Source organism: Drosophila mojavensis, unplaced genomic scaffold, assembly GCF_018153725.1.
Source record: "Drosophila mojavensis isolate 15081-1352.22 unplaced genomic scaffold, ASM1815372v1 contig_277, whole genome shotgun sequence".
NCBI lineage: Eukaryota > Metazoa > Arthropoda > Insecta > Diptera > Drosophilidae > Drosophila > Drosophila mojavensis.
In genome coordinates, this window is record NW_025318822.1 from 1,316,057 (window position 1) to 1,328,765 (window position 12,709).

Consider the following 12,709-nt stretch of genomic DNA (forward strand, 5'->3'; position numbering starts at 1 on the left):
CATAGTATATAGTATAGTATTACATTATAATTAACTATAAACTTTAGCTATAGTTTAGGCAGATGAAATAATAGTATCTCGTTAGTAATATCAAAGAACTTAGCTGTATTATTTATGTATAATATAGATAAATTCCTTGATCTGCCTGTTTGTTGTCTGTCTCTTCTCATGGCTATCTATGGCTATAAATGTAGTAAACATTAACTACAATACCAAGTTTACCTAAGTATAGCCTATTTCATTAATTATTATGCAATTTATACCATTCGTAATATGCAGCTATATCTATACTGTACTCAGGTACAGGGAGAGCAAATAAAACGGGAAGCTTCAATTGCTGCCCCTACAGATCTAAGTCATGTGCCTCTCTTATCTCTCATAATTAATTGTTACGGTGATATTGGTATCGTTAGCCGTGCTCCAAAGTTGTCGACCATATGTCCCCATGAGTATATCCTTCTATATAAGCTTATTGCTCAATGCAAATTAGAGCAAAACACAAGGCCAGGACTTAGGATGATAGACAGGAATAATCGACGATATTTTCATTCGAGAAAATAAATATAAATATGAAGATGATCTTTTGTTATCTTGGCAAATTAACTTGAAGATTTCCGGGTGCCAGGTATATAGTTTTTGCCAAATTCCCACATTATAATACTAATTTTTATTTTTATTTTTTTTATTTTTTTTTTTTTTTTTTTTTTTTAGCCTGAAAAGAGTTTAAAATAAATCTTAAAAATTTAAGTTGAATAATATTAATTCATTAATAAATACTCGTTCGTTTCATTTGTTTATTTGATGCACTTTTTTTATTAATTCTTTATTTTGGGTTTACGTTTCATTATTAGGACTTAACATTATTAATTTTTTATATTTGTAACTAGACGATTATAAATTTTGCCGTAAGTACATTTATATATATATTTATATTTATTTTTTCATCTGTTTTCATTTTAATTGAAAGTAATAGAACAAGCGAACAAAATGTAAATTAAAATATTAATTTTGAGTGATTAAAACTAAGCTCTTTTTTGTTACAGTTAGTTTCATGTATGTATATGTATATGAGCAAAAAAAAAAAAAAAAAAAAAAAAAAAAATAGAGAGAATACAATCATGAATGTTGCAGTCGGGTGTTACCGACTGTGATATACTCATTCATGGCCAAAAATTGGCCACACTTTCAATATTTTTTATGGAAATCAATAAAGTAAGTTAACAGTAGTTAAGTCGTTAAATTTTCTCAAGCTCTAATCCCAATTTGCCACTCTTCCAATTGGCTATATCTAGAGTCAGAACAGAATCTCAGACGGACAGAAATGTGGACATTGCAAGCAATATACTCATTACACTTTCGTGAATGAGTAATAAAATTAATTTATTATACAAACTAAACTCTCGAAATGTGTTTTAAGCACATGAATGTAATTAATTTGACTTTAATCCATTTTTTGTTCTTATTTTTTTTAATAATTATAAATTAATTGCCAAGCAAAAAAATACATAAATATATGAAGAGCCAGCTAAATTGATTGCCTGTTATTGAAGCTCAAATTAGGGCGAATCATAAATCAATTAAACACAACTTGAAAACGCTAAAAAAAAAATTTGCTTTTTATGCATTTCATTGAGCCACTTTTTGTTTTCTCATTAAATAATGAACTATTCATTTGCTTTGATTTATTATAATTTTTGTATTATTACATGAATTGAATGCAGTTTGCGCTGAGCTTTTGTTTAATACTTGAATTGTCTGCATTTGGAATTTTTTAATATTCTCTTTACGTTTACGTTTCTTTTTTTTTTTTAAATTTTTTTTTTTTACTTGAAGTAAATAATACCACAATTTAGTTTAAGTTTTCATTATTAATTTTTGTTTTTTGTTGCTATTATATACACTGATAAATTTCGATTTAGTCAATGTGATTTCCAAATCTTCGATCATTATCATTTATCGTTTACATTTATATATATTGGCTAATTACTCTTGCTGAATGGTAGAAAAAATGGTGTGCTACACTTAACGATAAAATATTCCGATTTATATACGTATGTAGCTTGACAGACACGCCATATTCTTATATTCAAATACATGTAATTATATTCATTAAATTCACAACGGATCTAATTGTTAACTAAACTAAACATTGACTAACATCGCCCGCTAATCGACTATATATATTTACAGTAACTTATCAACTGACATATTTTAACTACATTTTCTACCGCAATCTTATGGTTCGCTTAACAAAGATTTGATATAATTTTTGTTTTTCATCTCCATTATTTGTTTCTCCTTTTTCCGCTTTTATATTTTGCTTATTTCGTAACTCTCAACCGTTGCTTAAACTATGAAAATGTTGTCTTAAATCTAAACAGAGCTTAGGTGCAGTCTAGTAGTTTACGAGTACTTTTCGGCCTAATCCGAGAAGTTTTTCTCGTCGGAGAAGCGCACATGATGCTGCTGCTTCAGGCGAACGCCGGCAGCGTTAGCACCCGAACCGCGCTTTTTCAATGTCGCCATTTTCACAATCCCGTTTCCGTTTCCGTTGCCGTTTCCATTGCCGTTTCCATTGCCGTTGCCGTTGCCGTTGCCGTTGCCATTGCCGCTGCCAGAGGCTTTCGCATTGGCACTTCCAGCCGTCAACGTTGGCGACATAGTCGCCGATGTGGTCGTGGATGCGGGCGAGGGCAAGTTGGTCCACTGTTCATCGCAGGAGCAGTAGCCGCGCGCCACATCCCCGCCCTCGAGCGCCAGAGCGTGAATTTCTCGCTTGAACTTGAGTCTCCTCAGCTGTAGCTTATGCTCTATGCCATTCACTGCACTAACGCCACCGACACCACCACCACCACCACCACCACCGCCACCTTGCCGTGCCGTAGCCACTGTTGTTCCGTGTGCTGCATTGAGTTGGCTGTCATCGGGGCCGTTCAGTTTTTGCGCCTCTTTGAGGGCATAGAACTCCTCAGGCGTTTCGACACGTAAAGTCTCTATGGACCTGTAAGTGGTAGAAAAGTCAAAAAGAAATACGAATAAAAATCTGTGCTTGGCAAAAAGAGAGGTAAAAGTATGTTAATGCCTGGCTAGCAGATGCTTTGGACTTGCATCTGTAGGCTAGAGAATAAGGACTTTTGCTTTAAGGTCTGTGAATATATTTTTAAAGTACTTTGTCAGTTTAAGCTACCTAAAAACACTTCAGCTAATATACCCTATTTCACTAATTTGCAATGGGCAAAGCCTTCAAAACGACTTTGGCTTTGTATAATTGCAAACCCTCAGTCAAATGGCAAACCCTTCAAAATTTGTTTGACTCCGTGAAAAAGTTAATTATGAACGAATAAAACATAACAAAAATAAAATATATATATACAAAAATATAATAAATATTAACTACGATTGCAGCACGGGCAAACGAATTTTGATAAGGGTCATCAAAACTGCAGCTAATTAATTATATTTCTAAAAAAAAAAAAAAAAAAATATATATATATATATATATATATATATATATATATATATATATATAAAACTACATGGCCAAATAAATATGTGTGCATAGAAAATTAAAGGCATCCATTTTCGCTTAATGTGATGATTTGATTTTTGTATCACATTATTCAATTACTAAATATTTATAATAAAAATATACATATGACATACGCAAAAACATTTATTAATTATATTTACTAAATTGCATCAAAACAAACATTTAGAATGTTAATCAATTCAATAATGATAATAATGTATAACATTTCAGAATTTAGTTCGTCAATTTAAAGCGAAGTATGCCTGAATATCCTGAACAGCTCACCCACACTCCCCTTTCTCCCACTGGGCAAATTTCTGTCAACAGGCAATATCAATAAATTATTTGTTATATTGGATATACATATTTCATTCACTTAATGCTTCTTCCTTTCATATAAATTTCATTTTATTTAGCTATTTTATATTTAGTTTAAATTTTATTTATTTTGTTTTACATTAATATTTATTATTTAGTATTTATTTTTGTTCATAGTGCCGTCGTGACAACGAAGACAAATTTCTTGGTCAAAGTTTCAAGTTGAAATCAACAATTTGTGAGTTATGAAACGCTGACGCCACTTAGCACTGGGCTATGCAAAGTAGCCTCTGAATAAGCACAGCTCTTAGGTATCACCGATGACCTTTGGATTGTTTGCTGTTTCGCTGCAGGCCCACTTCTCTGTGTGTGTGTGTGTGGGTGTTTGTGTGATGCTGTTCACTGTTCACAAAGTTTACGAGCTATGTTTATGCACAAGTTGCCTTGAGAGCTGCCATTGCCACGCCCACGCCCACGTCCACGCCCAAAAGCACGCGCTCGTATAGACGCGACTGCTGAACCACAGACTCAGTCAGCATCGCATCACTCTGTTCATTTGTGCCTGGCCATGAAACGCTTTGTTCTTGCATTTATATCTGTATGCATGTCTGTGTGTCTCTGTGTTTGTATGTATATATCTATCTGTATCTGCAAACTAGTCCATTTGGCGCTGCTTTGCATCGCATACTTCATTGCGCTCTGTTGGCGTTTTCCATTATGCTTTTGTATTTGGTTTAAAATTCAACGGGAAATCTTGTACAGCAATGCATCTATCTAGTTTGTCCCCCAACGCCCATTCCTGGCCACTTCTCCCACACCTCGCCCTGCCTTTTTATACTCATTTTTTTTTGTGCGTGCTCATTTTTGCACTACAGTAAACTCAGTTTGTGCCTGGTCGCGAGAATTTATGCAAAGAAAGCGAAAAGTGCAAACTAAAGTGCAGCTACAGAATGCGCGGCTGCCTTTTGTTTTGTCCGCCTGCTGCCACTGCTCCTGCTCCTGCTGCTTCTGCTCCTGCTGCCGCTGCTGCTGCTGCTGTCAGGATGGCATTTTCCGACGGCTCCTCGCATCTTTCCCAACTCTCCTGGGGTGTGGCCTGCTGCTGTACGGCTGAGCGCACAATTTGCCGCAGATTGCCAGCAGGGGTGGCAGAAAGGGGCGGGGCTAAACTATGTAGGCGTTCGTCGGTGCGCTCAGACTTGACTTCAGATACACTAAAAAGCTGCAAAACTGAGCAATGCCCGTAATGCAAATCTTAGCTACAATGTGTGCATTGTTGAGGAACGGGAAAGAAAATATTCAGCATTTGCATGTGTATGTGCATGCGTGTGTGTGTGGACCATCATTAACGTATTACACGCGTGTTTGTGCAGCCACTTTGCATATCTTGTGAAGAGAATAACGAGCATAGACTAAGGAGGAGGCATGGGCTCAATTTAAAGCTGTTCACAGTGAATCCGTAATAAGAAACTCTTTGGAAAATTCATGCCAACATAGCTGAGAAAAGTTTTTACAATTAACTTAATTGAAATGTAATTAGCTTGACTTGATAAATACATTTAAAATAGCAGTTAATTAAATTGAAAGCTCGTCAAAATGGAAAAGAAAATATTCAATGAATTCAAACAGAAAAGACATCAATTTCTTTTACTTGTGACACTTTATTGAAGACAGCTTAATGGATCAGGAACTATTTGATTTCTATAAGTGAAGTAGATTGGAATAGATGAAGTCATTCAATGCAGCTAATAAAAATTGGCATGCAGGAACTTGGATTTTTTTTTTTATTTTATGTACATATTAAAAGAAAGTCTGATACTCATATAGAACTATGCATAAATAACCACATTTAAAAAGAATAAGTAAAATGTGCGAGGAGTAAATTTTGATTAAAAATGTATATAATAAATAAACAAGTTTACAAAAAAAAAAAAAAAAAAAAAAAAACAGTGCTATAGTTTTCAATATAATACTATTATTAAATTTTTTTTAAACAAGTTTAAGTTCCATTACATTAGGTACGAATAAAAAAATATACATATTTTATAGAAAATTTAAATAAAATCTCTGTTCCTATAATCCTCTATTTAATAATTTATACAAATTCTCTGTTACTATAATCCTCTATCTAGGGTAAGTTAACGAATATTTAATCGACATTCTATTATAAGCATACGTTAATCAGGCAACTCCAGTTAATACCTAGCATGTCGGCCAAAGTCTTTGCAAGCTTTTGGACTAATTACCAAACACATTTATCACACAAGCTAAATACCTATCTATATATGTATGTATATATATATATATATATTTACTTTAATTAAATTACAAAAAAGACTTTTCACCACATTCCTACAAGTCTCACCTAAACTTTGGCCGAGAAATGTGTGTGCTATTAAATATATAATTTAATAACTTTTGCGAAGAGATCTGAATGAGAGTATATGATTTATATATGTGCCTTAGTACAATAACTTATGCACATCAATTTGTATTTAGCTAATGCATTAGAGTATGCATTGCTGTATGTGTAACTAAAATGAATCGATATGCTTTGAAGACGATAATTCTAGATAATTAATTGGGTTTCGGCAAGCTATAAATTTCAGCTTAAATAAATTTAAATTCTTATGTTAATCACCAAGCCTGCAGACTTTAACTTAACTAAATATATATGCATATTAAATATTCAAATAGCTTAAATTAAGGCGTTTATTAATACAGATTTATGTATGCATAAATACAGCAAGCGAAATGCGAAATTAATCTTTTCTACTAATTGACGTTGATGACGACAACAAACTCATTCAGCGCTGCTGCTACAGACCAAGCATGAATTTCTTGTTATTTGATATTCACTCAGAAAACAAATTCCATTGAATTGAATTCGATAAACGTTCAGGTTCAGGTTCAGGTTCAGGTTCCTGCATTGTGAAGATGGTGCGGCAAGTCATAGCAATTGATAAATCAATTGAGCTTTAGTTGAATTACTTTTGATTAAAGTGTGTCTTCAACTGGGAGCGAGCTTTACTAAGTGCAAATAGAGAAATGAAATGCTTAAATTAATGCTGAATAAAAAAATGGAAATTGTTGCTCAGAAATATTAGCTGACTTATTTAGTAAAGATTATTGTCTAATAAAATAAATGCAGTACTGAAATAGTTCAAGAGAATTTTAAGCCTTAAAAGCATAATTTTATTTAGCTAACTACTTTTATATTGGAAAGACTTTGTTTATGGTATGCAGACCCCTGGAATTCATTTATTAGACCCTTTCTCTCTAAACACTCTGAGAATAAATTCAGTGAGCAGCCGAATCGCCGATTGGCGGAGCAAAGAGTTTGCTGCGTATGTATTTGTATAAATACGAGAGCTATTCTCGCTAAACACATTAATAGCGTAAGTAAATTGAGTAAGTGTATATGCATGTGTGCTTTCATTAACTTTTAAAGTCACTTGGTCTTAGTCTCATTGTGTTAATCGTATCTCTCCTTAAATGATATTCGTGAAAAGGGCGAATCGTGAATATTTCAACTCAAGTCGCTCAACAGAAAATAAAACCGAAAATACACGAACAGAACCTTGTATAGAGCGTACAAAATTAAGTGGTCCACTCCTATTTTCAAGCTCTGATTCATAGTTAATAAATTTCATTGAGAGCTTTATTTTTACATGTTCACAAATTGAAATGAGTATATTGGTGTGCATTATCTTACATGGTATTGACGAGCACCCTCTGACGCTCTCAAGTGGGCTGTGGGTAGACATTGACGTCAACATAATGGAGTGTAGGTATATGCGAAACACACTTGAGATTGTTCAGATTACATGCCGTGGGAAACCATGGCAATAGACATATGCTATTACTCAAGAAATTCTAATAAAAGACATCACTCTTCGGAGGGTAATTTCTCTCTCTCTCTCTCTCTCTCGCTCTGTATATATATGTATATAAGGATATTGTATGATATTTTAAGCGTATATGCTCTTGTGTGTTCTCGTTTGATTAAGGGAGTGTCAAGATTTTCATTTAAAAATTTGAATTATATATGAATAAATTTAATTGAAATGTTAAGCATAAATACGTTTAATGGCTACAAAAATATTATTATTAAAATATTATTATATTTTCGCCTATTGATACAACACTATATGAATTTTAAAGAGTGCTATGTGAGTATATAAATAATTCAGCACATATTCCCTCATGTATAACTACATTAAAAGGCAACGCTTTAACTTCATTTCAATTCTCCATATAGTATATTTTTTTCTGTTAAGCCAATTTGAAACCTTTGCATCTCACTAAAAAATGACTGTAACTATTTTAGATTTTTTCTTTTGTTTCTATGCTTATCAGGGAAGTAGCTCTTTCTGTAGCGACCATTATTTAAACAAGTGCCAAAATATGCACAGCTGGCAACAGGAAGAGCTGAAACAAAGTGTAAGAAATAAGGAAAATTAATGTTTATTGTGCTCTTAGCACATATACACTTCGGCAGAGCTGGTCCAAAGTTTCCGCTGCTCGTACACAAGTGTACCCAACCCTATATATGTGTGTGTGTGTTTGTGTATATATTTGTGTGTACCCGCCATATATGGCGGGTGTAAATTTACATAAAGGTTACCACTTGCTGCTGTTGCTTTTTTCTTTGGCAGGAAAATTGCATTTCCCCGAGCACAAGAGCAAAAGAGAAGAGCGCAAATGTTAATCAGCTAAAAGTCATGAAGGTGGCTGCTGCTGCGTGGACTACAGCTACTTTTGGCCAGGTGTAAGCAAAATGGGGCAAAAAAGAAGCAAAAAAATGCTGAATGAAATGCAAATTTAATTGTATGCCAGCTGAATTAATGGGCAGCGCACAAACTTGAGCATCCGCCAGCCCAACAACAACAACAACAAGAACAGCAAGCACAGCCACTTTTCCGGTCTATGGTAAACTTAAGTGGACAACGTGGCATGCGGTTAGGGTATCTGGGTTGACATATGCCCATCGACTACCGCACGTCTGGCTGCCTTTGATCGGTCGGTAAATGTCTTCTGTATCGATGGCAACCGAATTTAACAGCATTATTATTATTATTCATTTATTCAGCAATTGTGCAATAATTTTTTTCAGTGGAAATAGTTAATAAGCTATGTAGAAGGCAATTCTTTATTTTAACTAGTTACTATCAGGATTATATATATTCAGGTAATGTTAAAAGTAATGTAATTGAATTCAATTTATATTTATAATAGATTTATTTATATTTTTTTATATTATAGTTATATATTATATATTATAATTATATAATTTTATATTATAATTATTTTTTCTATATAAATTGTATTAAAATAATTATAATTTTATGTAATTTAATTTCTACTATTTATTTTATTACTATTTGTTTTTTTTTGCAATTAAAAAAACTTTTTTTAATGATTTAACATACGTATTTAATTAATTTATTTTATTTAATTATTCATTATTTTACATTTAATAATATTTTATTAAATCAAATTCTGGTAAAATTCTAAAATAATTTGAAGTATGTGCTGAACATATTTTGTCAATGCTTTTAAGAGCTGAATCAGTGTTACCTCTCTATTCATCTCAATTCTTACTTCCGACAGCCTGCTGCTACATGTTTTATAAAGATCAGACGCTGTTAATTTTTAATTTGAGTCCAGTTATATTTATGAAATCATCGAATGACTTTCATATTTGATTTTGCTTGGCATGGCACAGTTATATTTTTGTTCAGCTGTACAGCTATTAATTTGGAAAAATTTTAAATGAGGAACTGAGAAAACATTAACTTTTTTGTTTGGTATTCTTTGGTTTGTTGCAATGTCAAAGTTCATTCGACTAGGATGTCAACTTGTCCGTTATTCACACGACTTTATTGCGATATTTTTTTTAGCTGAAGCGTTGTTTGTGTTTTTTATTTATTTTTGTTGTTGCTCTTCACATTATTCCATGTCAGCAGCTGTGACATTTGAGTAAAGGGTCTGTATGGGAATTTCAATTCAATCTCTTTTATTTTCATTTATATGAAATAAAAGAACAGAATTTCCATGCATCCACATTCGTGTGCCATGCCGTTTGTTATATTTAATCAGCACAGGGGACATTTTATTTTTTTCCACCATCATGTCAACCTTGTCAATTGCCCAACCATAAGGGCTTAACATTTTTGTCATATTCGTCGGCACCGTTGGCATTTTAAAGATGCACGACGTAACATACATATATGCATATGAAATATGTTGAAATATTTAAAAGAATGCCGAGAGCATTTCATTGTATGGGGTTAAGGTATTGAATGTATATGTATGTATACATATGTATATATGTAGTATCGGTTACTATGGGATTTCTTGATGCAATAGTATTGAGAAAAACTGGCAATGCGTACTGATCGGTTGATTTAGTATTTTAGTGACAATTAAAGGATTCATTTTACTAAGACAGAGACAACTCGGCTGTCGCTGGGTGAGAGCGAGAGGGCTAATTATGTCCTTCACACAGGGTCGCTATGCTTTCGATTAACTAGACTATGTGACCAGTAATAGAGGTTTTTATAGAAGAGGTGAGAAGCTGTGGTGAAAGAATTAACCGGGAACTCGTTTGTAAGCACAGTTGTAATGGAAGCCAAGAAACGTAGCGGCACGACATACATATGTATATGTGTAATAGTTTCACTGATGTGGACAAATTTGAAATCTAGCATTGAGGAGCATAAAGTTACCATAGACATTTCTAGCAACTATTTAAGGCATATCCGCACTCTGAAACTAGTAAGTACAAAGAAACAGAATCAAACAGTATAATTTCCAAAAACATATTTTTAACAAATCAAATAAAAACATGACGAAATACACATATGGGTATTATCTGGTTGAAGCCATGAAGGAGCTGACTCCGCCCACCCATTCATATAAAATAGTGGCAAGAGCTCTCAAGAATATCAATAGCAAAGGGAAGCGCAAATACAACGAAGAGCAATTGTACAAAGCTCTGGATATTGGACTACGATTTGGCATTATACGGGAAGTCGACAACAAGTATTACTTATATGAGTACGGGCGTTTCAGTGCGACAGGTGAGATCATGTATGACTTCAACAAGAAACCAATCGACGCTGTGGAAGCTCACAGTGAATCTGAATCTGGGCACAAACTAACATTTCCAATGAAACGGAAGTGTCAGGACGATGGTACCGATTCTATAAAGAAGTCGAAGCTTTGTTAAAATTTTGTTTATTATATTATTTTCGATGTGACAAAAATTGTTCAATGTTTAAAGTCAGAAATTAATCCAGTTCGCTTGAAATTAGATTACCAGTTTAATGAAATGTAAATTAAAAGAAAGAAAAAAATAAATGAAAAATAACTATTCAACTTAAGTCAAAAGACATTGTTTTAATAACAGCCTCGCTCAGGTGAGTGAACTCATTCTATTCTCATGCCTTTTCAGGTTTTACCCTTAAAGTACTCGTGTATCAGCTGCCTAAGCTGGTCAGCCTAAATGTTAGCTTACGTCCACCTTTGTGTTGGTCTAGATGCAGTGGCAGTAATTATGCCAGCTGCAACTAGACGCCTGTTGCCTACGGTCAACTTACCCCGTTGATGACTATAAGTCCAACTCAAAGACCGACACCTATCAGACGCGCATCTCGTCGATGGCTGCCTGTGGCACTTGCTGCTGCTGCTGCTGTTGTTGCTGGGACGCCGACAATGTGGAGCTCATGGCTAAGCTCTCGCCGTGGGCGCTCGACATGTGACCGTGCGAGTGGGCGTGTATGTGTCCCTTGGAGGAGCTGGGCGCACTGCTGACTCCGCTGCTGCTGCTGCCGCCCGATGGCGTCTGATCGAGCAGCATATTGCCACCGGGCCCGGTTGAACCCATGACAGAGTTGATGCTGCTGTTGGTGGTGGTCGTTGTCGATGAGGAGGCAGTACGCATCGGTGGGCGTGGACCACGTATATAGTGGGGCTGCATGCCCGTCAGCACCGCCCCGTTCGGCTGATGTTTACCAACCTGCTGCTGTTGCTGCTGCTGTTGTTGCTGCTGTTGATATTGTTGTAGTTCTGGAATGGAGATAGAGCAGGGAACTTGTAAGCTACTTATGTCGTTATGCATATGTCGGCATATTATCGAGCAAATGTTTGTAGACGAGCGGCGAAGCTAGCAGCAGCAGCGAATGCCACAGGCACAGGCACAGCCACAGCTTCAGCCACAGCGACAGCCGCAGCGACAGCACCAGAACAAAAGTCAATTTGTGAACAACAACAGCAACAACAAAAACAACGTTAAACATTAAACACACATCGTCATCGTTGTCATCATCGTTGCCTCATTGCCGTCGACATCATCATTGGCTCTGCTCCGCTTTTTATGCCATTCAATTGCCAACCAGTTATTTTCCTCTCTAGCCTGCTACCGCTTTCACTTCCCTCCCTCTCTCCCTCACCCTGCTCTCTGCTGCTGTTCCCGTTTACACTTCATGTCGCTCCACTCATCGTTCAAAAATGGCAAATGTCTGCAGTTATTGACGCTGCTAATATTTTGATGTTTTCCCTTGCCCTGCGACCGCATGTCAAATAATGTGACACTAAGCCCTCACACCCCCTTCCAACCCACAATGCCCACTCATATGCAATATGGACTACCATCACTATCTCTCTCGCTCTCTCTGTCTCTCTGTGTGTGTGTGCGTTAGTTAATTTGTTTGCTTGCTCTATAAATAGAATGCACTTTTATTGCCGAGCTTGCGAAAATGTCAAGCAATATGAAACGTCCTGTCGACTAATAAGCATAAGCGACAGACAGTCGCGCGCTGCATTATAAAGTTGCTGATGCTAAACTAACTGCAGTAA

The 12,709-nt window shown here is 35.2% G+C and overlaps 1 protein-coding gene across 6 annotated transcripts in view; it reads right to left on the bottom strand.

Annotated features, from left to right (window-relative positions):
* Positions 1 to 2,912: 2,912 nt before the first annotated feature.
* The window catches only part of LOC6574040 (neuroligin-1), a 50,580-nt gene continuing 40,783 nt past the window's right edge, over positions 2,913 to 12,709 (bottom strand). For 5 of the 6 annotated variants that reach the window (XM_015167240.3, XM_015167241.3, XM_015167242.3 and 2 more), the window contains exons 12-13: positions 11,452 to 11,920; positions 2,913 to 3,001 (exon numbers count right to left, since the gene is read on the bottom strand). In XM_015167240.3, the coding sequence (XP_015022726.2) occupies positions 11,493 to 11,920 (428 nt within the window). In that variant the 3' untranslated portion in view covers positions 2,913 to 3,001; positions 11,452 to 11,492. The remainder of the gene's footprint in view (positions 3,002 to 11,451; positions 11,921 to 12,709) is intronic. The other variant, XM_002000062.4, reaches the window with a different exon arrangement.